The 27,456-nt window shown below is 41.1% G+C and overlaps 1 protein-coding gene across 1 annotated transcript in view; it reads right to left on the reverse strand.

Moving 5' to 3' along the window:
- kmt2cb (lysine (K)-specific methyltransferase 2Cb) overlaps positions 1-24,044 on the reverse strand; it is a 55,729-nt gene extending 31,685 nt beyond the window's left edge. Inside the window, exons 1-12 of the mRNA XM_061084793.1 lie at positions 23,481-24,044; positions 17,772-17,960; positions 13,953-14,041; positions 11,810-11,957; positions 10,539-10,745; positions 9,075-9,184; positions 8,856-8,965; positions 7,757-7,919; positions 7,431-7,602; positions 5,807-5,921; positions 4,251-4,426; positions 3,755-4,107 (exon numbers count right to left, since the gene is read on the reverse strand). Of these exons, the coding sequence (XP_060940776.1) occupies positions 3,755-4,107; positions 4,251-4,426; positions 5,807-5,921; positions 7,431-7,602; positions 7,757-7,919; positions 8,856-8,965; positions 9,075-9,184; positions 10,539-10,745; positions 11,810-11,957; positions 13,953-14,041; positions 17,772-17,959 (1,831 nt within the window). The 5' untranslated portion in view covers position 17,960; positions 23,481-24,044. The remainder of the gene's footprint in view (positions 1-3,754; positions 4,108-4,250; positions 4,427-5,806; positions 5,922-7,430; positions 7,603-7,756; positions 7,920-8,855; positions 8,966-9,074; positions 9,185-10,538; positions 10,746-11,809; positions 11,958-13,952; positions 14,042-17,771; positions 17,961-23,480) is intronic.
- Between the last annotated feature and the right edge of the window lie 3,412 nt (positions 24,045-27,456).

A 27,456-nucleotide genomic window follows, 5' to 3' on the forward strand; every position in this document is an offset into this window, starting at 1 on the left:
AGATTATATATTAAAATATGAATGTTTGCAAGTAAAAAGTCTGGAGGAATTGTGAACACATTAATACGGAAAGGTAATCACAAATAAAAGGAAATAGACCAGATAGAAATGTTAGGCTTGGATGCCTAGCAGTCACACATATAGGGAGGGGGTTGATGATTTACTGAATCATGTTACTCAAATAATGTGTTTATTAAACCATCGGCTAATTTGTGAAACCCTTTCCCCATTTCTGCTTAAAAATTAATACATAATTGATCATAAAGTATCAGTAGTTGATTGCTTCTCTTTTCATTCACTAATTGATTAATAGACAAGCCATTTCAGCTCAGCCCATTGGTTCCATAAAAGGTAAAAAGAGATTTGATTCACATCTTAAGTTATGGGGAAAATGTGAGCGTCTTCTCCTTCTAGGTAAAACCCCAAAGCTTTTTTCAGTGAAAAGGCTGAAACATCAAACCATTTGTTGCGGATCAACAGATCAGATATTCAGAGCCAATAAACTGACACAGCAGTTTTATATGACTATATTAGTGCCAGGAAATATATCCCTTTATATCTCCTCCCACGACATCTTGTATGGGGATGTAACATTAATTTTGATGTACTGACTTAATGAGCTATTGCATGAGCCTTGAAACTGAAGTGACAGAAGTGTTACTAGAGGGGGTGGCTTTCGAGTTACAAGCAGTCACAATCCTGAATTAAAAAAAACGGGACACGCTTGTATCCGGCAACATTTGATATTAATCTAATGATTCCCACCCTCTCTCTTTCTTTCCCTTTGTTTTTGTAGTGTCTCCTATCCTATCTCTCTCTCCATTTGGTTTTGTATCAAAAGGCATCACTGCATTTGACTAGTCTGGTATGAATAGAAGTAGTCATTCCTGGCTATCAGGCACCCACACTTCGAGCCAATATTCTGCCAGAATGCCTCTGACAGTACAGATAGCCTAGTATTAACGAGGCACCCTCCATTTCAATCCACAAGTTCCCATGTCACAGTGATCCTGACACACACATGCACCTGCTAAGCATCTCTGCCAGGGAAGGGAGTAACCATGACAACCAACATCCCAGGGTCTGTGTGCTCTAGGCTCATGACTGTGCAGCTTGCAGGTGCTCATCCGGTGCCGATGCCAGAAAGTCAATTAGGAGATGGGCTTCCAACCATCTCCTGCCTTCAACTATTGACCAAGCTGAACACACGTTCTCATTCATATTAACACCCCGCTTCCTATACATGTATCTCCTACAGTGAATACAGTGATGGTTTAGATAAATACTCGCCTTTGACTACTACAGCAGAGGTCTTAAGTCAAGTCGAAGCCTGCACTCTATGAGGAAAGGTTAAGTGCCTATATATTTCCTGTTTCTTCCTCAGATATCGTGCTAGATAACTTCAGTCATCATTAAACTGACACTAATTTATCTGAGGGCAGATGATGGCTAAATGGGGTTTAATCTGATTGGTCTAATGGTGTAAATGCATAGTCCATTGATCCAGGGCATTATCTGATCATTCAAATGTTAACATGTTGAAGATGTTTCAATAGTTTCTCGATGGCTGACGTTGAAATTACAGTAGTGACTAATTGGTTGTTCTGTGAGGATCTATACATATGTTCTATAAACCTTATCTTATCAATACAGTACACCTTATTCAGAATTGTATTGGATTTGTATTATTATTATTAGGAGGAGGGAGTGTTAGAATAAATATAATTGTACAACTGTATATAAACTCAATTAATATGTCTCTAGAAACAGATCTAAAATGAAAACCAATTAGATAATATTCCTGACATGACAACATTCAATAACATTTGAATGAAGTTGAATGAAGAACACAGACATCAGTCACCAGTGTGGATTAATCGCCTGCAGGTAACGCTTCTACAGGGGGGGCAGCTGCTGCCTCACCCTCTAGCTATAAGTTTACACAACATATCAAGCTAACAGCTAACAGACATCTTCAGTTAAGCTTGTTCGCTGTGAGATTAATAGTGAAGTTGTGGATGGGAGTAGTTGAAATTGTTGCTCATCTATGTGTTTAAAGTTTGTGGAATAGGTTGAGGTATTATTGCCTTTTTTATAGGCTCGGCTTCAAGTGTAGTTGAAATGTGTGTAAATATATATATATTTTTTAAGTGAGTTTCAAGCTGTAGTCTAAGGCTACAACCTGCAGAAACGTATATTGCGAAGCGCCTCTTAAAATCAATGCACTGAGGACATGTTCACTCTCTTAACAAACAAAACAACATTCCCCTACAAGTTACATCCGATGATGGGGTGGCTAATGGCCACAGGACACAGCTAGTAAAATGAGAACACATGTGTATTGTGAGTGGAGCAGGCAAGCTGTGCGAGCAGTCATGAATGAGCCAGTGTAGCTCCAAGGCAGGTTTGCAGACAGGAGATCTGATATCATCACCATCATGCTACTCCAACCTATTTTCTCGTGCCACTGGAGTCGGCTGGCTAGACGAGAGTGGGCAGCCAAGCTTCCACTGGCATCCCTATCTCACTTTTTATTTCCCTGATACTTCATTCCGCTGCTGGCAGACCTCACATGAACCAGAGTGGAGGTGCAGCCCTGAACTCCAGACAACAAGTAGCAGCATCAGGTGACTCAATGTGCTGGTAAGGCTTGCAACAAGCAGAAACCCAGTGACGAGCAGAAACAGAACTGGATCAAGTTAAGGAGGAGTTTACTGTGGGGTGTTACTGCCATATTGCTCAGATTTTAACTCAAATAGTTGGGTCGCAAGCGCCAGCAAGCCAAACTGGATAGGTGCATCCTTGCAAAAATGTTCTTAATCTAGAAATGCACACACGACAAAGAAATAGAAAAGAGTTTACAATCGAGCCGATAAAAACGGTTTCTGATTTGAAAACGAGGTTTTAAGGCAGGGTCACTTTTAACAGCATACTTCTTCAAAGTCACTGAATCCAAGACTGTCTGAATCTTGCTGACGCCACTTGTTGTGTCTTAATTTACTATCCCACACCTGTTTCAGGCAGACGTGTACACAGCGATCTGCTAGATGATTATGATGTATTGTTAAACAGAGCCTTCTCTCCTCAGTATCTAATGTAATCTTATTATGTTATATGTCCGGCCTATTCTCAAAGTGAGAATCCAATGTTATGTTGTATAATATTAGTAGTACTCAAGATGAACGGTTAAGATTCAATTCAAATATCAATCATCACAAACTACCTTCCCCAGGAGAAAGGAGGGACAAACAAGTACTTTCAGTTTTCAATACACAGAGCTACAAAGACAATACAGTCGCTTTAATCTGCCGCTAGTTGAACACCATCTGCTTATTGGGGAGTCCTCCGAAAAATGCTCCAAAAAAAGACCTTTTCTCTGGCCTGCCTCCAAACAACTCTCTTCATAATCCTTTTATCAGCAACAACTGCGACTTTCAGAACTTCATAAAAGCCGACACTTCAGCCCAGTTTTGTCTTGTGTAGCCAAAATTTTCAACCACTTCTGCATGCCTGGAGGCTGAGTCAATGAACCCCCAGCTACAAAGATTGCCTTTCATTTTCAGTCATATCACCTGGTGATTCTGTGGATTGTTTCCTATGCATTGGAAAAGTTAGACTGCTTGAAATAACAAGACATGATTAAAATGCTGATGAAACAGTTTTCAGTACCAGGTGGGATTAAGAAAAAAGGAAAGAGATGACAGCAGTTATTTTCCTGTGTATAATCTAACCCTCTTTTGGAACAAAGACCTACCAGGCTCCTGGGCTGACATAGCCAGCTTCTCCTCCTGGACAGTAGCCTGAGCCGGCTCTGGATCTGAGTGCAATGGAACAGCGAGTAACTCCGGTTTGGGGTCATTGTGCATTTCAGGAGGCTGCTGAGTGCCAGGTTCTAGGTCCGTGTGCTTTTGAGCCAGTTGTAGACTAGTCTCAGAGTCTGTGTGCATGGAGGCAGGCTGCGGGCTGAGCTCTGGGCCGGTATCCATATCCTCTGCCTGTAGCGCCTGCTCTGCAGCAGGGGACCTGCAGTTGGAACAGACATAGTCCTCTCTGGGGTGGATATCTGCTTGGCCTGAGTTCTGACGCTCACACTCTAGGTGTAGCCATCTGAAAAGAGTGCAGAGGAATATAAAGAATTGTTTGACAGAGATCACCGGACAATTCTATAATGTGATCTTTAATGTTGTGGTTTTCCTAGTGTTGTCCAGGGAACAGCATAGATATTTGAGATATAAACAAATGTTTGTTACCTTTTACAAGTGTGGCAGAACAGTAGGTCTTTGTGATGCTCAGGGTCCAGGATGCTAGTACACGTCGCACAGCACAAAGCAGGGTCCTGGTTTAGTACGCAGTTCTCACACAGCAGGCTGTTGTGGTGCCATTGCCCGCTGGTACGTGTTCCACATTGGATGCAAACTCTGCAGTTCTGAGGAGCAAAGTAAGACTTCTCAGTACCAAGAAATTCAAAGTTATCAGATCCAATGAGGGCCATACAGATAAGGCAATTCAGTAACCAAATGGGAAATAAGCATGAAACGGGTCCAGGCCGACAGCGGGCTGATGCATATATTTCAGACCATGACTCAATCCAACTAAATTTGAGTCAGAGTAGTAGCACTGAAGCAAAATTCTGCCAATCTACAGTAAGTTGCAGGAAATATGGTTGCCATCTTCCCTTCAGTTCCTGACATATGGTATTAAATAATGAACAGGAAAGTTATTTCCAAACATTATGATGTCAAAGTAAATCAGTTTTTTAACCCTGTCATCACTTAATCATTTTATCCTGTTCATATTTGAGTGGAAGTTTGTCATATTTGGGATAGTAATGTTCCTCTGCCTCGTCTTTAACATTTTTGGCACAATTCATTTTTTACATTTTGATTTTTGCTACTTGTTGACTCTGGTGCTGCAACATTTAAAAAATGTCTCAACAGTTGTGAGCAGCTGATCCACAGGTCGGCTCAAGCAAATAAATAGCAGGCAGCATTTTTGATCAAATTTCAGCCTGCTATTCTGGAGCTCATACATGCAATGAAACTGGAACAATGACTCATTTTTTATTGATCTCCATTTCAGTAAGTCAACGGCTCTCAGAACAAAAACACCGTCTAAGTGGAGACAGAGGTTGGTAGCGGCTGCTCAGGAAGACGCAAGCTGCACAGTTGTATGTGGGACTGAGGGTTGTGTTTCTCCTGTACTGAGTCAGATATAGAAGCAAAGCGTGAAGACCTTTCATCACCTGCTGCCTCTACTTGCTGTGGCTTCCTGTGACCACTGCAGAAAAATTGGGTGGTGGGTTAACCAGCTGCCAAAGTGACAAGCTCGCCATTTGCGCTGCTGGAGGCTGAGGCTGCTTTGAGGGTTGCGGGTGATAAACGTTCACACGCATGTACACAAACTATGTTATCTTAGAGCACCGACGCCAACCGATGCCTTTTAAAATCCAGCTGTATGAATCACTTCTTAACTACAGGACGCACATATATATATACCAACAACTCATACTTACATGGATGGAAGACATATTACTCATTCCCAGCAGATATTCATATTTTGAATAGTTCAACTGAATTTAACTGTTTATCATTCTCTAACTTGTTCACATGTTTCAAGTACAAATGGAAATTAGCTCATAGCTAAATGTTTCAGATTAACGCATATATATTTATCTAATCGTTTCTAAATTACCCCAAGCATCCTCAGCTTTATGTCTCAGTAACTGATACTACTGAACTCAATATTCCTACATGCCAACCAGAGCAACCCTTTTTTAAATTCAGCATCAGCATGAGGTCTTTCCTACCTTACACCTCCATCCATTGGTGGGAAGCGAGTCCATGGCAGGTTGCAGACAGAAGGTATGGTAGCCTTTGTCACACATGTCACACACCAGCATTTTAGTGTCCTCTCCTGGGTTGCTGCAAAGAGAGAGAAAAGGTTGTAAGAAAAGAGCCAGTAAAGGACATTTGATATACTGCAAATTAAAGGCACAACCCAGGCTTACGAACACTGTGCATATTCTATGAGAAGTTGTCGTTATTGTGCTCACATCTGTTGTTTCTATAGATACCTGATCAGCCATTATGTTATGGATAAATTAACGCATCAATTAACGCATAAATCAGCCAAAAGTAACTAAGAAGGTTTTTGGGGGACAATTGAGAAACAATTATTAGGTTGAATCTATTCCTTTCCAAAACTGACATATTATTTAACTGAAACAAACATTAGTCATTCTGAATAAAACCACTACTTTTACCAGAGAAGTTAAACGCCTGGCTGAGCACACCGACTGGCCCTTGACAACTGACTACCCAATGTTGATAAACATATATACAGAAGATGAGACTCTCTAGTAATGTGTAGACAAGAACATGCAACATGTTTGATCTGGGAACATTACAGGGGCTCATTTAATTAGTTAAGTTTCGTTTATTTGTCTCTAATTATTGTGACAATTTTATACATAATGTCTACTACTAATTACAGAGAAAAGTTGGTATTCAGTAACCCGCAGCTCAGAGGCATCAGTGGGATTTACCTCTAAACTGTGAATGAGTCTCTTCCTTAGTTTTGCTGTTTTATACACCAGTTGAATGTTTGTGTTGGTAAACACAGCTTGATTGCAGAGTTAATAAGGGGATATTGTCACTTTAATTGTTCTTTATTAGAAAGGGGGGGTGGAATGTTGTTGTACCATGATTTAACACAAACAAAGTAATGCTTGCTGCTGCAGAAATGTGAGTATGATAAAATATTTGCCTCGCTGTTATACAGAAGCTCAGGGCATGTAGCTGTGCGTCATGTTGTGTGGGGGTGCTGCTTCTCTAATTGCAGGGTTGGGAATGAGTAAGGCTGAGGAATTGGAAGAAATAAAAAGAGAACTTGACGGTAAACACACAAATCGCATTTCCCTGGCCAACACTGGCTATATAATTTTTTTTTTTAAATATATATATATATATATTAATTATTTTCACTGCCTCTTAATACAGATAATAATGAATATCGGTATAACCACAATAGAATTATAAAATAATTGGTGATGCTCAGTATAAAGTCTTCAGACAATTTTGAGACAGTCTCTAAATTTCCATCTCATCCTTTATATTTTGAGACAATATATAATGAACCACAACTAATTATTGACAAAACACCCTCCAGTAATAACACGATATAACAACAATTACTAGGGTTTCTATGTGAATATGAAACTGAAAGTTGAATGGAGCAAATTTTAAAGAAGTTCAAAGATTATAAGACTGAGCTTCAAGTTGCAACATGAAGTTGGTCATTCACAAACTTATAAAAACTACCAGTGGTAACCATGCCTAGTAGCTATAGTAAGTGGATAAAAAATAAAGATAGAAAAGGACACAAATGTGGAGTACAGGATGCGTAATATCGGGTGTCAGGGGATGACTTACTTGCAGGTCTGGCAGATCTTGCACTCGGGACACTGCCAACCTGCCCTCCGCAGAGGGGTCACGGCCATATCCAGGCACATTCCATGGTAATGCTGACCACAACTGGTGCAGAAGAGCTGGTCCAGTAAGTCCCCTGGGCTATCGCATAGTGCGCAACTTGAATCATCTACAACTATGGGGAAGACAATTTAAGAAACACCTTTGAGTCAGGAAAATAAGGGAGGCAAACTTGTTAGAGAACAAGCAGTTGATAAAATTACAAAAATTCTAATCTCCAAGATATATTAACCTTACTTTTTGAATACAATTTACTGTACCCAACTTACATTTGTCAATGGCCAATTCAATGTGTTCTGGGCAGAGGAGCGAGAGACTCCCGATATCCTGAAATGTCCCAGCTGCCCCTGCACAGGGGTAATGGTAATGTTGAGCACATCCTTCAGCACAGCACTTGATGGATGCTCCAAGGCGCTTACAGTATGCACAGTGCTGCAGAAACAGAGAAATCACAAAATAAGTCAAACATGTCTGCTCTCCGCTAGGACAAATATTCTTTATTTTCTCATGCGACTATTACGCACAGTTGTGGCTATTAAGAGTGCCTGTACCATTTATTTATCACATGCACCTCATTGCAGTAATATTAAAATCATTATTATTAAATATGAATGATCAACTGTTTATTATAGAACTCATATTGAAACATATTTTACAAAATACTCATGATCAAATGAAGAGGTGGTTAACAGGACCGTAACGGCTCAAATGTAAATAAATAAATAATAAACCTCACTCATAAATAATTTAAAGGTTAAGGTTTATAATGCAATTTCTGAGTGAAATTTTACAGAACAGTCAAACTGAAGCCACTTGAATAAAATTCATAAATTAAAGTATTTACTGTCTTTGTTGACACAGTTTGGATGCACTCAACCATTTGTTTGTCTCAATGGTGTATTTGGCATTTGTAAACAAAATGAAAAAAACAGTTTGTTGATTTTACCTGGACAATTAACTTTTGATCATAGTCATGTGAAACCTGCCTTAAAAAGTTGACGTCAAGCTCCTGCCACACACTTCCTATTCCTCAGTTCTACAGGTGTGCACAAACAGCCACTTATGAGTTCAAGGGGAAGACTTGCTGATGGGCTACGAGACCACTGGGCTGCAAACGCAATCGGAGAGCTGTGAGCTGTGCCACTGCTAACGCTAGGAGCTAAGCTGCCATGAGAGCTCAGCCCTTTTGAGTGGCATGACCTTTTCCATTTCACAGCTGAGAGATCCACGCTGCCGGGCCGACCTTTACCAGCCAGTCTGATCCATCAGCTTTGCTGTGCCTCACTGACGCAGACCCTCCCCTGCCGCCCCAACACATTAAGATGGTGTTAACACCTATTAGTCCATGGATGGTCTTCCCTGACTCACCTTTGTGCTCCCTGAGTCAATGGCTCTGTCCACATTAAGCAGAGATTGTCCCTCGCCCTCACAAACACCTTCGGACCACAAGGCACAACTCTGATGTGCCCAGCATTGCCCTGAAATTTTGATAAAATGTATATTAATTCAAATGAACATATTGAGCACTTAAAGATGACACCTTAATATCTAAATATTAACTCTCCAATAAAATTGTCAGCGTCTTACCTGACTCAAAGACAGACTGGACCTTAAGATCTTGTGGAAGGCCAACATGAGACAATTCATCCCAACATCGACTGGCTGGGTCTGGTTCCTCCTCGCAGCTTTCAGACACACTGGAACAAAGGAAAAAGTTAGCAAAGAAAGCATGCCAGCACAGATTAGTTTTTAAAAGAGAACAGCTAGAAGATTTGCTAAGATAGAGAATCCGCCTGAGTCAACTTAAAAATGAATCGAAAACAGAGACATAAAAGCTAGAGGACGATGTGTTTTTCAAAAGCAATGAGATGTAGACAGAGAGAATGAGCTGGGGGAAAATGTTAGAGAGCAAATAAAAAGCTGTGGGGGAGGAGGGAGAGGAGGACGAGGAGGAGGAGGAGGAGGAGGAAGAGGGCCTTCTTGTTTTGGGTCCGCACAAGAGGCTGGCTGTTCTGTCTCTTAAAATCTGTTCAAAGGGATGTGTTTCTCTGAGTCCCTGGCTTGAACTAGTGAGCCACATAGCATGCGGAAAATGTGGAGAGGGAGCATTAGCATTTAAAAAGAACCTAAGTTCCAGTAAACAAACCAATGGCCAAAATCAAGACACTGGCTTCTGGACGCATGGTGGCACAGACATGACAAACAGCCGTGTCATATTATTGTTTACAGCCAAAGTTTTAACACAGGTTACAAAATGATCTTTTTCCACCTCCTCACGTTTCCACAGTTCCCCTCACCCAACGCTGCTTCTCTGACAAATCAATATACAATTTATCCTCCTGCCCTGGGCTCCCTACTCCCCTGCGTGGCACAACCGAGGGCTGGCCCCAATGACCAATCACACAGCTACAACACACATAAACAGCCACTGGTTTGGCATTGTGCCAGACCCATACCGCTCACAACGTCCATTACATTATTTCACAGGGAACCCAGAGAGGCACCCAATTGGTTCCAAAGGACCAAAACAAATTAGGCAGCTGACCAAAAAGTGTCCAGGGAGGGTCCTTTGTTGGCATGGCATGTGTGCATGTGAATGCTCTCACACTCGCAGACACACGCACACACCTGATGTGGCATCCCTCAGCCTCAGGGCACTGACGGATAGTATGGCTTCAAGGCAAATTGATCTAATCTTCAATAAAAAATGACAACACAACATGCTAACTGAGGGATACCCTTTGGCTTGTGCGATCTATGTGTGTGTTTGTGCGCATGGTTCTTTGAGTGTATGGTCGAATGTGTAGGAAGTAAAGGTTTTTCCAACATAAAAGTCCAAAGTAAATTTGACCTACAACAGCGTCTGTTATTTCCCAACCTATGTTCATTGTGTAAAAAGGCTCAAGCTGACCAATCAATGAAATGAGGCAAATTCCATTTCTATGCAGATCATTAACTTTGAACAGCGTGACATCACAGATGAAATTGCAGTTCTGACCAACACTGACATCCAAGCCATTTGTTTAAACACCGTCAGCCAGGCCTACTTACTTTGTCTTTTCCATCTGTCCTGAGGTGGTCTCTCCAGCCATTTTTGGCTGAGTGGTTTTATCACCATCACTGCTATCACTTGTCGAGCCTCCTCCACCCTTCTGGATGAATAGTGCTTCAAGCTGAGGCGTGGTACTGAATACTTGCAGATCCCCCTGACCCAGCAGGCTATGGCCACCGCAGTAACAGAAGGCACAGAGACGCTCACTGAAACAAAGAAAATGGGTGGTGGGGGGGTTTTAATTATATATAAGTACTGTGAGTTAAGACAGTGCCATGTGTGTCACCCTTAATTAGGGCCTTCTTTTTCTGGCAATGGGACTGTCTGGGAGAACCATAAATACGAACACATGATTCCTTTGTTCTGAAAAAGGTGCTTAATTTAAACAATGTTTAATTCAGCATTATTTTTTGTGCAAGACTTTTGAGTTGAAAACAGAAAACTGAAGTTGTTTTAGAAATGTTGCAGAGTCCATTTTAGAAAGATATTTTGGAGAATGGTAAATAAACAAAACAATATAATAATGGTAGCCAAGAGATTGGAAGTTAAGAAATATAAAAAAGGGAAAATATTTATCACATTGTTAAGCGATGAGATGGCCCTGTTAATAAGCTCCCCAGAGATGCTGCTGCTCTACCCTCCATCACTAACATCAATAGCAGAGACAGTCCAGAAGATGGATTATAACCTTTAACAGAGTGACGCCTGGGAGGAGAGTGCAGCCTTAACCAGCAGATTTGATCCATCCATGCATGTGCACACAGCAAGGCAAACACACTTGTCACATAGCAGAATACAAATGCATAATTGCATTCAAGTGCACCACATGTCGACCAAGGCTGTGCCTAAAAACTAATTTCAATTTCATTTAAATATCAAATGTATATTTGGACTAGTTTAGCAATATCAAATATAACACCTGGAAAATTGACAAATGTAAACAAGAACACAGCTTTTACTGGTGAATTATGTCATATCGAGTGTTTTTAACATTAGCAGTGCTAGCACAAGTTGCCTTCTCTCCTTGCAGGTTAACCTCTAAAGGCCTGAATTTGTCACGCTCCACTCTGGTCGAGAGGTTATGTGCCACCTTACAATCTTACCATTAAAATGTACAGCTATATTTATATTTTCTAGATCAAAACACTGTCAAACCACATTAGTTTTCTGAGGTGTCATCTGTCCCACTTTTTAAAAACAAATGACCTAAAACACAGTATTCTTTAGTTCTCAAACAATGATGATCCAGGGGAAGTTTAGTGTTTCTAACCTGCTTTTGACTTCTCTACTTCCTGGGACAGATGGTCCTGCTGAATTCTCAGCTGGAGGGCTCTGGACCAGAGGGCAAGAGGGATCGTCCTGCTCTGGCACCTCACCGGTCACCACTTCCACGGCCTCCACTGGCAGGATTTGTGTTTCTGATGATAACAAACAAATGAAATAATCAGTAAGTCATTAAAGAAATAAACATTCAATATGTTACTTGAGTTGCTAGGGGTCTCTCAATCAAAATATTGACAAAAGACCTAGTTTGATGACGTCGTGAAGCAACGTGGGATCAGGGGAGCGGTGGGTTTCACCACCATTGCTGATGAAAATCTACCTGACAATACATTATGGGTGACTAATACAAACAGGGTAAGGAACTTAACTTAAACTTTCTGACGTCATACGTTGCCTGGGGAGATATAACACGGACGGGCAAAGCCACAAGTAAAGCGGATACAGGACAACGAAAAGGAACCCCAAATAAAAAGACCCGTTACCTCATATAAATTGGGTTAGGGTGTGAGTTCTCTGGATTTAAACATAGTGGGAAACATGTTTGATAATGTAAGTACACAGGTCAACAACATATAAAACATAGATCCGAGTTGTTTTTTAAACATTTTTATGAAGGGTTGTTGCATATTATATATTTAAGGAGCATTGCATCTATCTATTGTATTTGTGAGTTTTCCGGCCCATTAAACACTCAATTGCTCTTTAATTCATCGCCAATTATAACTGTAAAAACAGCATGCTCTGTCTGACTAATACAAGCTGTCATAGGGGAAAGTGGCTGCATTCTAGTCAGTTTGCTCCAGGTCAAAAAAACAGGCCATTATTAGTGAAATGGATCTTAAAATATGGGGACCATATGCTCAAGCACTGATTACAGTAAACCCACTGGGAACATCAAGCTCCTGTACAGAATACCAACAACAACAGAATAATGGCTGACAAAATGTCTCAGGAAGTAGGGTTTAATATTAATGGGGGAAATTTTGCATGTATTACAACAGAGCCCAATTTTGTTGCTATCATGAGGGCTTTTGGTGTAAATTATAAAAAAAAAAAAAGACAAAGTTCACTGTGTCTGCATCACACAAAACGACTCCCAAAAGTAAGTCTCACAGGGACTTTGGGCCCTGGAAATGTTTTATTAACGTAATGTAATTAGGCTAATACCACAATAATTCTGTGTCATCCAATGGAATAACACTAGGACAAATTCAAGCTCATTACGTCCTAACCAAATATACCTATGAAATGTTTCACTATGCTGTTAGGAATGGTGTCAAATATAAATCTTTATGTTGTCTAATTGACACAAATCCGAGGTAACAGTATAACTTAATTTAGCTCATGTCTTGACCTTTTCAGAAAACAGATGTAGTCTGCTTCCCCTCAGCTGCACACATATCACTTTACCGGGATGGTATAGAATTGTAGATTTAGTTTAGCAAAAAGCCTAAAGGCAGAGAAAGCCGCTGAGGTAACCACCGGTCTATAAGTTAAGCTGGGGAGGAGATATGGAGTGAAAACCAAGAGCATCCTCTGGCCTTTATTTTGGATTTTTTTATCATATGTTTTAAATAAAAATTGCGTGTTGTTGGTGTAAGGTAAACTACAGCTAATAGAAGAAAGAGTAGCCACTGGCAGAATGTTATCCCCCCCCGTCCCCCCCACAATATCTCCAGCACAGCAACAGAGCAAGCACTGAGATGTATAAGAATGGTAGGCATGGTCACATGATGTGATGTACACACATAAAAAAAGCACATAAATGGGTCTAGAGAGACTGATGGGATTTTAAAAAGCTTTTAGAGGGCATTAGCCTTGGGCTCTTTCCCACTGCACCTCAATGCCAATCTCGGAGCAGGAGGAGAGATGGAAGCAGTAAGGGGAGGAAAAAAAAATCCACACACCCACTGCAGCTTCACAGCTCAAGTTAAACCCTTTCAATTATAGCACTGAAGTAGAAGCATGAGGTGCCAAGAAAAAGCTCTCATCCATCCTTCTCCAGGAGAGGTAGAACCCTCTGCCTTTGCTGAAATATGCTCTGAAGCATTCTGCATGAGGCCGCCTGGATGCTCAAGTCTTACGTCAGTACCAACCGGCGTGTGCGTGATGGATCTGCAAAGTCTCACCTGTGTCCTGAGTGCCTATGGACTCCGTGATCTCAGTCCCGTCCATACTGTCTTCCTCGTCTACGGCAAGCCTTCCTCTGGTGCGACCCCTAAATTGAGGAAAAGACAAGACGAATTAACAGAGGCAGTGAAAAGCAGGAGACAGGAGTGTATGGGTTCGCCTCAAGAGAAGGGATGGCGAAGCGGTAATGAATTAGTTAAATAAAGTCACAGCTATCCCTGATTTTTAATGGAGGGATACAAACTGCTGGGCAGGGTAAGATGGGTGGTAGCTTGGGGGTTTGGGGGGGGGGGGGGGTGTACTACCAGTCAATTTAGACTGGTGGTACATCAACTTTAAAGACGGAGGATGGCTGATCTGGATAACTCTGCTCTATTAAATTCAGGTCAAGAGTGAATCAGAAATAAGAGGCACCGTTGGCATTTTTGTAACGTCATTCACAAATGTACCACTGCTCATACACCAGCATTGTGATGCGTGTGTTGGTCTTCACTGCAACTTTATCGTGTCCCTTGAGGGATGACGACTCATTAGAATCAAGCTAAACATGCTCAAACTAAATTTCAAATTAGAATGCAGACTTCGTGTATTATGTAATAATAGCTTGGTTATTTAAGACACTAAAAATAATCTAATAATGGATGTGCATGCGTCACGTTTGGGATTTTCTACAAACATTTCCTCAGGGTTATTTGAGCAATTATTAGCGACTGTGTTTATAATCACTAAAGCTTTGGACAAAACCAATAATACAGTATAAGCATCATAGAATTATTTTTACACCATTGTTAACTATGTTGTTTTCACCCCCGTCTATTTTGTTGGACAGTTGGTTTGTTTTTCCAGCAAATGCTGATTATTTAACAACAAGGATTAAAAGCGGAAGCAATAAAACCCAATTGGGATATCCCTTCTCATATGTCATTACTACTTCTTTCAAGATCCGCTCTGTTGAGTGCCAAGTTAAATGTCATCTTGGCTCTCCCCTCCCCACTTCCCTCTCTTCTCTTTAGAAGATGTCACCAGTGCCTTAAAGCAAGATAAAATAAAAAAAAAAGCCATTCAGTGACTGAATATGCTCCGTCAGGAAGTCAGACAACCAACATATTCAACCATCTACCTGTGTGTCAGTACAGATACACACACACACCCACCAACCCACACACACACACCAGCACATGCACTTCTCTTCCACGAACGGAAGCTTTCTCAGGGGGTTGGGCTACATTTCCCCTGCCACTGGAGAGAGAAATCACAAATGGCTGGATGCCAAATCAACTCCTCCCTCTAAATGACTTCCATGTCAAGATAAGGAGAAACCTAAAAAACCACAAAAGACAAAAATAAGAGTAGAGGCCTCTGGTAAAATAAAATTACCTCTCAGCTCAAATCAAACTTTTACATCTTAGTAAGGTGGGAGCAACCAAGTTTTGACAGAGAACTTTTTTTGATGGCGTTTAGGTCCACACAGTAACTGATGAGCCAAATACAGGCTTTCATACTATACTTTCAAATAACACTTGCATTTATTAAACAAAATCTAAAACATACACAAAATACTCATGAGGAACCAGATTTTTCCCCACAATGAAAAATTCAAATTGATGACTGAATGAATTATTAGAACACACCAAGAGAAACAACAACTTAGATGATTATAGCATCTGCACTTACAAGCTAGAGAATCAAAAACAGCAACAGTTTCATAGTAGTAAATGCTGAATATAAAATAACTAAAAATCAATTCCAACTTCATTTTCTCGTAGCGAATTTCTTTGTTCAATGTATGACTGCTTATGAGAGAAGGAACTGGGACATTCCACAGGCAAAAAGATGGCAATTATATACATTTCCAAACTACACTTCATCTGACAAGCACAAGGTCATAGACGTGGTCCAATGAAGCCATGTACCAGGAGCAAGCTAAATGTGTAGAATAACAGACCATTTACATATTTCAGCCATATTCCGTTCCACACCTTCTCTAGCACTTTTACAGGCTATAATTGATGATGTTTAATTAGGTTTCAATTCCAGAAATCAACGCACAACTAAACTGTGTGTGACATTTTCAATCTCTTACCACAATCTAGTGTGTACAGACAAACTAGTTGGTGGTGACCTCTTTACATAGCCTACAACACAGGATTCAAATGTAATTATATATAACTAAGCTAAAGGAATCGAATTTCAGCACCAAGACAGCCAGTGATAATACTGACAAATGCACAAGACTAACATTCAACCCCATACCATGCACAAGTTATCCCCCTCACAGTCCCACCAGAGGGAGAGAGGAAAAAAAGAGAAAAGGTGAAAATAATGCTATGGTAAGTAGTCCCAGCTAGCAAAGTGCTGCCTGGAAAACCTGACACGGATCACTATCATTCTTGCATGGACTGACTAGCAGATGGAGCGTGGGCAAATCAAGTAAATACTAACAACCCGGTCTACAACAGTGATTTCTGACACGTCCTCTTTTGTCACAAGGATACTGGCTTTTCAACACTTAGCATTTGTAATTTTAATATTTATTTATACATATTGCTTGTATTCATTAGAAGAGGCAGCCAGTTGGTCTGACCACAAGATAGAGAGAACATTTGTGGTTGAGCCACTATGGGTCACTTAAATAGTAGTTTTGTTCCTAATCTTTTAAAACAGGGGCTTTCACTAACCTATTGCTTTTACGAACAATAGTGCGATTACACATAAGGGTGATTGTAATTGGCGTTACAGGATGAAGTCCATCTACAAAGCGCTGATCTTTGTTGAGACAGTTAAGGGACTATTTTCAAAGGGTTCAGTGGTTCAAATCCAGTCAAATCTGATGGATTTATAATGATCTCACAAAAACAACTACAGTCTCAATTTGAAAACATTGACCATTAAAACAAATAATACAACAGCAAGAGCAGAACATGAACGGCTGGTGTGATCTTGACCTGTTCATCAACATGAAACAATTCAAGTCTGTCCCAGGTCATCCTTGTGGCATTAACGCATCATCTGGATGCTTGCAGATTAAATGATCCATTGGGAGCAGGGTATTAAGATTGATTGAGAGGAGAGACTAGGGAGAGAGTTAAGAACCTTGCGGGCATTTTATTACAGAGCAGCTCTAAGCTGCATTATATGTTGCTAAGGGAGTAACAAAGAAGCCAGACATCTTGTACAATACGTCACAAGATATTTCTGTGCTAGTGTTTCTCAAAATTCTGTGAATATCTTTCCAATATTAGGACAGTCATTTTTCTCTTTTCCTCTGCACGCAGCAAGCAGGGATTTCCTCATTTCGACACATCACATTATAATGTGATATCCATTGATTTAAATGATAATAGATATTTATTAGAGATATAACACTATTAATAATCAATAACACAGGACAAGGTGTTGTAATGTATTTTGGATTTTTTTTTTATAAAGGTTATAGAATTGTAACATTTGTATTTCATTTAATCCATCGTATGGTTTAATTCCTTGAGATAAAAAGGGTTACAAAGCCTCTTTGCAATATTGTTGCTTTGGATTCAAATTAAATGTGATACTTAATGTTGTAGAGTACAATGGGCTTGACAACGGTAAGTAGAAGAAATTGTATTTCAGGGATAATATTGACCACGCCTCTCACCCAATGTCAGCTGACATTGGCTCCACCTCCCGCAGTGGCCCTCATTGTATAAGCAGTATACATAATGGATGAATAATACTGTATTCATTCCAAATTTTGATTGTATCCAATTCAAGTATTGAAAAGGAACGCTACTTTATAAAATTACGAAATTATTTATTTGCATGTTGAGGAAAAAACTTACTTCTTTCTGTTCTTCGGCGTGGATGAGGGTGGCACCTGGGGGAGGATGGCAGCAGCATCCTTGCGTGGCCTGCCACGTGGTCGCTTGTCTGAGTGGGCAGGACTTTCTGTGGACGTGGCCCCTACACAGCTGGAGGGCGGTGAGGGTCCCTGGTCAGAGGGCTCCACAGTCTTATCCTCTGATGACATTCTGAAATAGATAAGAAAGATGAGATTGGGATGTTTAACGGCAGGCCATCCAAGCTTGGATAGCACAAATTTCCGAACTCTGAAAGACAAAACAGGTGCCAATTTTCACTTTATTTTAATTAATATTCTCAAAAGGCTTTTAAGGAATTAATAGGAAACAGGATATGACATGAAATATAAACATTTTAACCCCCAATGTTGGATGAATAAACGTGGGATATTTCCAGATGTCCGTATACGTTTTTAAGCACATTTGATACAGCTACATCTATCGCTCAGACAAATGGGGCTGCAGTGTTGTGTGTTGAGGAAGTTCAATAGCTTGTGATGCAATTACGTCTACTCCACTTATTTCTGATAAATATTCCCTAAACTTCATCCATTTCTCAGATCCGTTTGATCATGCATCAATACTTTATGTCCTTGGGCATCCACCCTTGTCATGTAACACACCTACTTCTGACCATATTCAATGGGCTTGAAGTATTTTGGATCTGGTTTATGTGCCTATGGAGCATTACCTTTACTCTATCCAAAGATTCCTACCTTTAGTACAAAAACATCCTCTTTATCTAAAACTGAAAAATGTTTAACTCTGGGCAAAGACATATTCATTAACTTAGCTTCCGAACAATGTAAGTGGACTGGAGCGACAGTAATTTCCACATCTTTCTCAAAGCATTCTGCAAACACTCCACAGGCAGCAGCTCCAGGTTTTCGATTTCAATGCAACCCACCCACTTAAAGAAAACCCACTACAAACCACTCAATGGAATTATGGTGAATGCTACCGGTTAGTTGCATTCTACAATGTGAAGTCAAATTATTAGGTGGCTCAAAAGTATACTGAAAAAAACAAACAATGGTAAACTGATGATTGGATAACAGAAACATTAACAGCCAAAGATTGTTCTATTCCACTTATATTGTATAATTGGGTGAGTTGAGAGCATTGTGGGTAATGTTGCAAAATCAGTGAAAAGGACTCATTTTGCAGAATGACACAAATAAAGGCAGACAACAAATGTCTTGGTGTATTGGGATGACGTACATACTTTCCACTTCGAAAAAAACATGCTTCTATGCATCCCTCACATGCCCTGGTCTAGGAACATCACCAGAACCGGTATTGCCAAAAGTCTAAAAACGTCAGGGTGCTCTTTTTAACGGTACCAGTGGTACCAAACAATACCCACCCACCACTGCAGGATGTTGGCTGCACGTTGCATTTCCGGTGTCCTTGTAACATTCTGTATTACCCTGCCTTCTATTCATGACTTGACATCATCGATTAATAACTGACTAAATATGTGATTAGCGACAGATGAGCAAACCCACACACACACACACAGACACACACACGTGTGCTCCTGCAGACGGGAGAGAGGTTCTTCCCGCAGACTGACACAACGCTGTGTTTTAACTTCGTTGTTGCAGAATAAGCGAAGCCCTGTTTATCCAGGAACATGGATGTGACATCAGCAGGTTCTTGTGGATGTTGGTTCTGCGTGTGGATGATTGGAGAGGAGGAAAATCACTTGTTGACTAGCGCTGGGAGGGTGCAGCCTTGCACTCAAGTACATTGGTGTGTGTGCATGCGTTAGTAAATTGCGTGTGCAGCCTCTGCTGTTTTCTTACAGTCATTGAGCTATACCTGTCAACTGAAATTTGAATTTTTCTACATGCCACTGATCTATGATATTAATAGTGTTTTATTTTTATTTTTTACTTGAAGGCTACATAGTCAATGTTGTTATTGTATGTTCAAATATTTTCTATAAAAAGGAGCGTATTCTGAAGAAAAAGGGATTTATTGTTTATTTGCCATGTTATCGAATTAGATATCGAGAATCAATGATGTTTCCAGCAATCGGTATCGACAACTACATTTTTGGTATGGTGAGACCCCTACCCTGGTCCAATCACATGTCTAATAGTGAGAGGCCTTTCTTTCATTAGGTGTATTTTTTCAACCCTTCCTGTGTTGTTCATTGTCATATCTTGCAAATGACATTTAGCATCAAGTTGTGTTGCTCCATGATTTACAGAAGTTATTGCATGAGGAATTATGCTGTTGACCAAATAAGGGATTTCCTAGGTTCAAATATCTAACCTTTATTAATTCTTATCTTTCATCTACCATATTTTACCAGCCACTGATTGGGAACCTTTTTGGGAAACGTATCTCTTTCTTTTCCAGACTGGATTTTGTACAAAATTTACTGTACAAAACGGTCTTCTCCAAAGGTCATCTTGCTTTTTGACACTGAAGTACAAAAGCCATACCTTAATGATGACCATTGGCCATGTCCAATTCCTATTAAAAGACGAATAAAAACAATAACTGTATTGATAAGGTGTTGGGTCAGCAAAAACTGCCATAACAGTTGGCAAAGATTCTAAATGCCTCTTGAACTTTACTGGAGAGACTCATCAAAGAGATATTCCTTAATTTGGTACTTCTATGAAGGTGTTCAACTGCTTTGAAATGTGATGACTGCAAATGGCACATTGTTTGGAGCTGAAACCATCGGGTGACCTCCGTGCAATGTATGAAACGCATCTGTGAAATGTCTTTTATAACCTCTATATTTCTCGATGTTTTTGTCTGTAATTTGTCATCTGTGTTGTGCCAGTATCTTGTTGAATCTTGTTAAGATCGAGCCTCTCTCAACAAGGTAGTGCAGCTAAGACTTTGACTGTGCTGCAGGCAAGTGATGCAGCAAAAATCATATTTTGCTCATCACTTAGAGCTTAACTGCTACATGCATTCGTATTCATGCATATTTTTTTAGTTTTTGGGTGGGATGTGCATGAATTGATGTTTCCAGTCAACCAGTTCAGAAGACTGTGTGACTGGCCCATCCCTTTTACGACAAAGGACCAACACTGTGTCTACAACAAATGCACTTCAACTGTTTTTTTTTAGTTGACCCTCTCATGGTCAACTAACACACATGAGATGCACATGACCATTTCATGTGCATCTCTCAGTACAGATTGTCAGCATAGCAGCTCATGAATTGTGCACCACAGTGATTCGGAGCATTTCTCCCTTCTTCTGACGTACAGTGCATAACAGTTCATCAAATATTTTACTGCCAGCAAAGTTAAAACGCTTATTTCACATCAGGACTGCATCTGAACCCAATCTAGACAGTGACAATTGACTGCAGCTGTAGCTGTTGTGCTGTTTTCACGACATGAAATGTAGACAAGGCCAAAGTTAACAGTTTTTTTTTGTTGCAATAAATGAAAAAAACTATAGCTAGAATGAAAGAGAATGTTGAATTTCAGTTTCTCACATGGACAGTACCATCCAATGGGATGCTCATGTTGGTTTGCATCTACTGATGAGAAAGTCACTAGTTGCCAAGACAGATTTAACTGTTTGATAAAGCCCACAATAGAGTACACTGTGGCGGTTTTGGTAACTTTGGTGAATATGGGTTTAAACGTTAAATAAGAAGTCAGACCACAAATATATATGTATGATGTAAATTGTCACACTGGTGATTAAAAATGTCAATTTTTGGTCCATGATCTCCAATACTTGATTGTATACTAAGATTAAATCTTTTATGTGTAACATTTTCTTGTATCTAGGCAGAAATGCAGACCCATGCATAAAAACCCTAGTAAAGCCTAGCAGGGTTATGACAAATATAATCTGATAAATTACTCATGAGTAAGTTATTTGTAAAATATTTATAAAACTGATATTTTTTACTTATTTGGTTTACATCCGACAAAGACAAAAGGTAGCCATTTTTTCCAAATCATCTTCCTTTTTGAAGCAGACTACCTCTGAAGAAAAGAGGAACCATGCCTTCAACATAGATGCTAAAAATCTACACCTAGCATCTCTTACTTGATGTTTTTCTGCACCAACATGCAATTACATCAGACTACATTATGACTAATAGTTTGGATTAGTCACGATAAAGTCAACTTTTGCATTTCCAGTAAAGCAGAAAAATGGTTTCTAAACCATGGTGGACCAGATTTGCATCATTACGCTGTATCCTTAAAAATTTAGCTTATGGCCCATCTGTACAATATGCGTTTATGATTTGTTGTTTGGTCCCACATTACATACACTTGCTCTTAGCATGTTTTATACTGAACTGTTATTTAAAGTCAGTGCTATTGAAGGTAGTAATTCACTGTGGTTTGGGAGGACATTGTATGGCCTGGGCTGGTTTCCACATTTTGTATCACTGAGCCAGGAGAGGTCTCATGTTTTTTTGTTGTTCGATATCGTGGAACTAAACCATCTTCTGCTGCTGATCTGTGGCAATTCTCCCTTTCTCCTGTGTCTATATTGGCCTCGAACAGCCTCCGGGCTCTGTGGACAGATGGCGGTCGAACAACACCAAACTCCACGAGAAATAGTCATTATAGCAGTTAAATTGTCAGTGCAATTATCCAGACAATACGAGAGTCAGAGCTTACATCTTCAGATCAGGAGCGAGGACAGGGGCTAACGCTGCTCCCAGACCACCACACGGGCTACAATACTGAGGAATAAGGAGCATTTTAAAAAGCAGGAAAGTGTCCCTCCCTAGAAAGTGATGGAAAGAGCCACTCGAGGCAGGGATCTGGTGACTCCCCGGCAGTCACGACCACCATGGGCACAATTGCTAACGTTAGCTTTTGTTAACTCAAGCTGGGGCACAAAGCAGCTGCACACAGCTAACGATAGCTAGCCTGTTGTGTTGAACTCTGTCGCCTTTTCTTTGGCGACCACAGACACACACACAAAAAGTACAATTCACATCGATGTGACAGGAGAAAAGCACAAAGGAGCAAATCCATCTTTTACCAGACTGCGGTTGTGTGATTCAACTGGATCCGCATTTGAGGGACATTTTCCCGGTGAACTTTGCAAGAGGCTCCCACAGCAAACAGGTTACCTATGGATGCAGTGAGTTGGCCAACTCATCGCCTCCACCAAAAAAACCCACCAAACCTTCATGCTTCTGCCTCCCATTGTCCCCCAGCTGACACTATAGTCTAGTGGGTGATGGTAAACTTTACTTGCAATCTTTTACCACAATATCCGCGAGCCCACCTCCATCTGGACACAAGGCGATGAGGAGCATTTGTGCCCAACACACACACACACACACATACACAAAGGCTCGGTCTATTCAACGGAACGGAACTGTTCTGCTGGAACTACAATGCTAGGCTTAAAGTGAAAATGACATGCTACACAATGACGTAAGCTTGATTTCTGCGTTCTGCTACAAACAAAGGGTGATTCTGAGCGACTGCTGCTTTTTAAATGGTGTTTAAAGCGATTAAAAAAGTGGCTACTAGCCCCATGGACCTGTCTATTGAATGTTCCCTTCCGTTGAATAGTCTGAGTCATGAGAGCCGAGGCGGCGACAAACCCCCAACACCAGACTGGAGGTGGAACCCGTCCTCTCAGCTTCACTCCACAGAATAAAAGGGGAACACCACACGAATGTAGCCGGCGTGGAAAAGCAAATTAAACTCCTCTTCTAGGTCTTACCTTCCAGCCCTATGAGCAGCGAGTTATCCTCTTCATGGCCAAAATGCTGGGAGATGAAACGTCGCACTTATAATCAACCCCCAGCTAGCTAGCAAGCTAACCGCGCTAGCTAGCTAGCCTCTCTCCAATGAAGCAACACCGCAGTTCTCAGAAATGCATCACGCATATCATTATATTCCAACGCTGCGATGTTATTCCCAACTTTGCCCATTTGATGGAAGGGCGGATCATGTAAATCCAGCGGAATGGCTCTTCCTGTGCATTCGGAGGCGGTGGGGGAGAGAGATCACTTTCCTTTCTCCCAATGACAGCTGTCGTCGCACGAGTTGGGGTTATGTAGCTAGGCGGTGTTAGCCACCCGAGTGTACGGCCAACAATCCTACCATCTACGTGCGGAAGGAAACGGAGCCCAGGAAAAAAAAATCCAAGCTGGCTGCAAGAGTCGGTGAAACGCCAACTTTAAAAAACGCGAATCCCAGTCAACGCTGGGTTTCCACCGCTGGGTTTGGCCACTGGTTCTATTTTCTTCAGCTGCCACCGACGAGCTGCGGGACCGAGCGGCCAGTTAGGAGCCTCTCTCGGCCAGCCTGCCACGCAGCACCCGCCGCCCCCCGAGGCATGTAGCACCCAGCATCAGCTCCACAGAAACACCCCCCACCCCGCCGCCTGCCACCGGGGCCCAGCCGCCAATCTACCCCGAGAACAAACCACAAAATTAAGTTGAAGATGAGGCTCCGGCGGACTCTGTAACGGTGGCCATATCTGATGATAAGTGGCACCGCAGCACAGCCCCCTCTAGGCTCCTTGGGAAAGTAGACCCACCTACCTCTGCCAAACACTACCGCACGCCAAGCTTCCCCTTCATCGACGCGGCTCGTCGACGCAGCGGTGTCCGGTGAATCGATCCGCGGGTCGGGAGCGTCGATAACCACACGCGGGGGAATGAATCCCACGGAAAAAGCGTTTGGCAATTTCTTCAAAATACTCTCTGACCCTGCGGAGGGATACGGGCATTTAGTAAATAAAATAATGGCTCCGGAGAGCTGGAAGAGAAGGAGTGTGGACTCTCACTGAGGCTGGAGGAGGATCGTGTGTGGATCCTTCGGCTGCTCATGCAAATGTGAGTGGAGTGAGTCCTGCAGCCTGCAGCCTCCTCCAGGGAGAAGGGAACACAACACATGGATCAGCTCGGGCCTCCAGAGGACTCCCAGGGTGGAGGGCCGACCACATGCATCCCATCCCCTCCCGGCTTCTCCCTCTCCGGCCGGCCCCGGTGCTTAGCAGCCTGCAAACAAGCAGACATACTGTACATGCAGGGGTTAAATTTCGGAAAAGCCCCCAGGGGTCGGCTTCCAGTGGCTGTGCATAATATGTGGTAGAGCCAGTGAGCGGTTCGTGTTTACATGCATTTTTCTATTTCCTTTATTATGGGGGATGTGGAGCGTTTGACTTTGTAACTTGCTGAGTTCATTCGAGTGAAGCCCAGAGAAAATGAACGTGGAATAAACACAGGCCTGTCCCTTTAAATGCTAAGCCATGCTACACCATGGCACCACCTTCTTAGACTGTGAGCTCCCCCTGCTGGCCAACACACCACAAGCCACACTACGTGTTTACATTTTTTTTTTTTTTAAATCAACATGATTAAAGGGATAGTTCACCCAAAAAAAATTAAATTACTCCTGGAGATGAGGGGTAAACAGTGTTGCAGCAGAATCCAATCAAATTGAAATAATTGGGGACCACTTCAGGATTTTTTGTTCATCACATAACTCATCAGCATTGGTTCATGATATGGAAAGAGTGTCTATTTGTTTGCTATTCAGTTATATCTGAGTCACCCATCACTATCAAAGAACTCAAAAGGGACTCAGTAGAGAGCAAACCTCAGACGAGGCCCAACAGTGCCCTTATGGAATCAAATCTGAAGTCACTAGATCTGAATTATGGTCCTAAGCATCCCCAGATTTTTTTCAAGAACCAAAGATTTTCTTTGACAAATCAACAATCCCGGATCTAATCTGCCCCCTCAGTCAGATCCCTACCAAAATTGGTTCTTCCCTTGGTTATGACCCACCGCTCCAGAAAACCTTCATGGAAATCGTTTGGGTAGTTCTTGCGTAATCCTGCTAACTCACAAGTAGACACAGATAAAATGGGGACACCGTTGTGTGTTTCCGTGCACTGTGTCAGCTAAGGTCTTAATTTTGGGTCAGTGGTGTTGCCTGATGTCGAGAAGTGTGAGACGCAGCACTTTCTAAGTGATGACCTTTGAGCTGGTGTTTGTTTACACCTCTAACCACCATTGACCTAATTACCTATAGAACCACACCAAGCTGCTGTTAAGTGATGCATCAGTGATACTCTGGAGGACCTAGTGTATTCAGTGTAGCTACTATTCTCCTGATTCAAGTTACTGCGCTTTCATCTGATGCAGTAAATTATCTTTATACTAGAACTGATCTATAGAGATTTGTTTCATTTAGAAAAAAATAATAAAAGGCAATTTTGTGTGTTTCTTATTTGTATTTATTCTTGGAGGTAGATTCAAACATCAGTCCTTTCATTCAAAAGCAACTAACTCTAACACAAAATTACACATATACACCACATTGTAAAATTTAACAGTATATCACTTATTTTATACATGGAGAACAAAGACTAAAGCTGCAGGTTTCTTTTTCAGTCTCAAACATGTTCATTTGTTCAGGCGTTGGGATGTGTTTTGGTAAATTACAGACAGAGGGCAGCATGACTCTGTTTTATTCAGCACTAGGAATTACAATTTGATCAATCTGCCAATTAGAATTCAACATGATAAAATGCAGTCTGTCGGTTTTTCTGTCTTTCCTGCCAGTGTTCATCTAATTATTCAAGCTATTAAAAGTATGAGTACCCGGTTTGTGGTGAGTTTTCCCCCCTTCTTGAATACTCAATAATGTGAGATATTTGTGTGTCGGAGATGAAATGAGCAGACCAGAGCTGGAGCAGCAACAAGTCACGTGTAAGGTTCCAAAGCTAAAGCTTGGATGATGTGCCTCATGAAAACACCAATTTCCACAAAGTTTCACAGTTTTGAACGATATCCCATCTGAATTCATTGTATGAGACCTTTTCATGCTCATTTAAATCTCCATGTAAATTCATAACGTAGGTTTATATAATTATTAGCAGACAAATGTGCTTTAATACAGTAAGTCATCCCAGGCAAAATAATACATAATTACATGCTGAATGGATAAATGCTCTAGGAGCTCTTTTCTGGTTGTTGAGCTTAATTGATGCCCTTTGGCTATCAGCATTAAGGACTAATTTTTCGGATAATACTAGAGCTCTATAACTGGAAGATAAAATAATCTTCTTTTTAAAGCTAATGACCTGCGCTTTTCTGGCCATGCAAGTCATCATGTGGGTGTAAAGTCTTGAGAAGCAGCATATTTGTGTGTCTGATATTTGATGAAGTTACTGCCTAATCGTTATGCTTTGTTCCCTCATGGTGATTTGATTTCATGCCACACAAGGATTTGACTGATTATGAGCAAAGTCTGAAATTGTATTTGTTGCAAGGCATGCATCACATCAACATGCAAAATATATCATAACCGAAACATGACGTTTTAACAAAGAGACTCAAAATGGTCTGAAGAAATATCCTTATCCATATAGAGAGAGGAGGCTTTTAGTGGCAAAGCTTTGAAGTTGCTCGGGGTAGGCAAACAGCAGCTGCAGAATAACAGGACAGACAGCTACCAGGTGAGCAGATGGATCATATTCATATAACAGGAGAGACAAGAAATATGATACCAGATGCCTGGCTCTTTGTCTGCAGAACAGGTATTGCACAATCCAAGCTCATATGAATCCATTGCACAGCGAGATAATTATTTTTTTCCCATAATTACATGCAGCACACAACTCTCTAGTATGTTGTAAAAAATTAGGCTCAGTGTGAGTGCTGAAGACCACCGAGAGTACA

The sequence above is a fragment of the Limanda limanda genome, chromosome 13 (genome assembly GCF_963576545.1).
Source record: "Limanda limanda chromosome 13, fLimLim1.1, whole genome shotgun sequence".
Lineage (NCBI taxonomy): Eukaryota > Metazoa > Chordata > Actinopteri > Pleuronectiformes > Pleuronectidae > Limanda > Limanda limanda.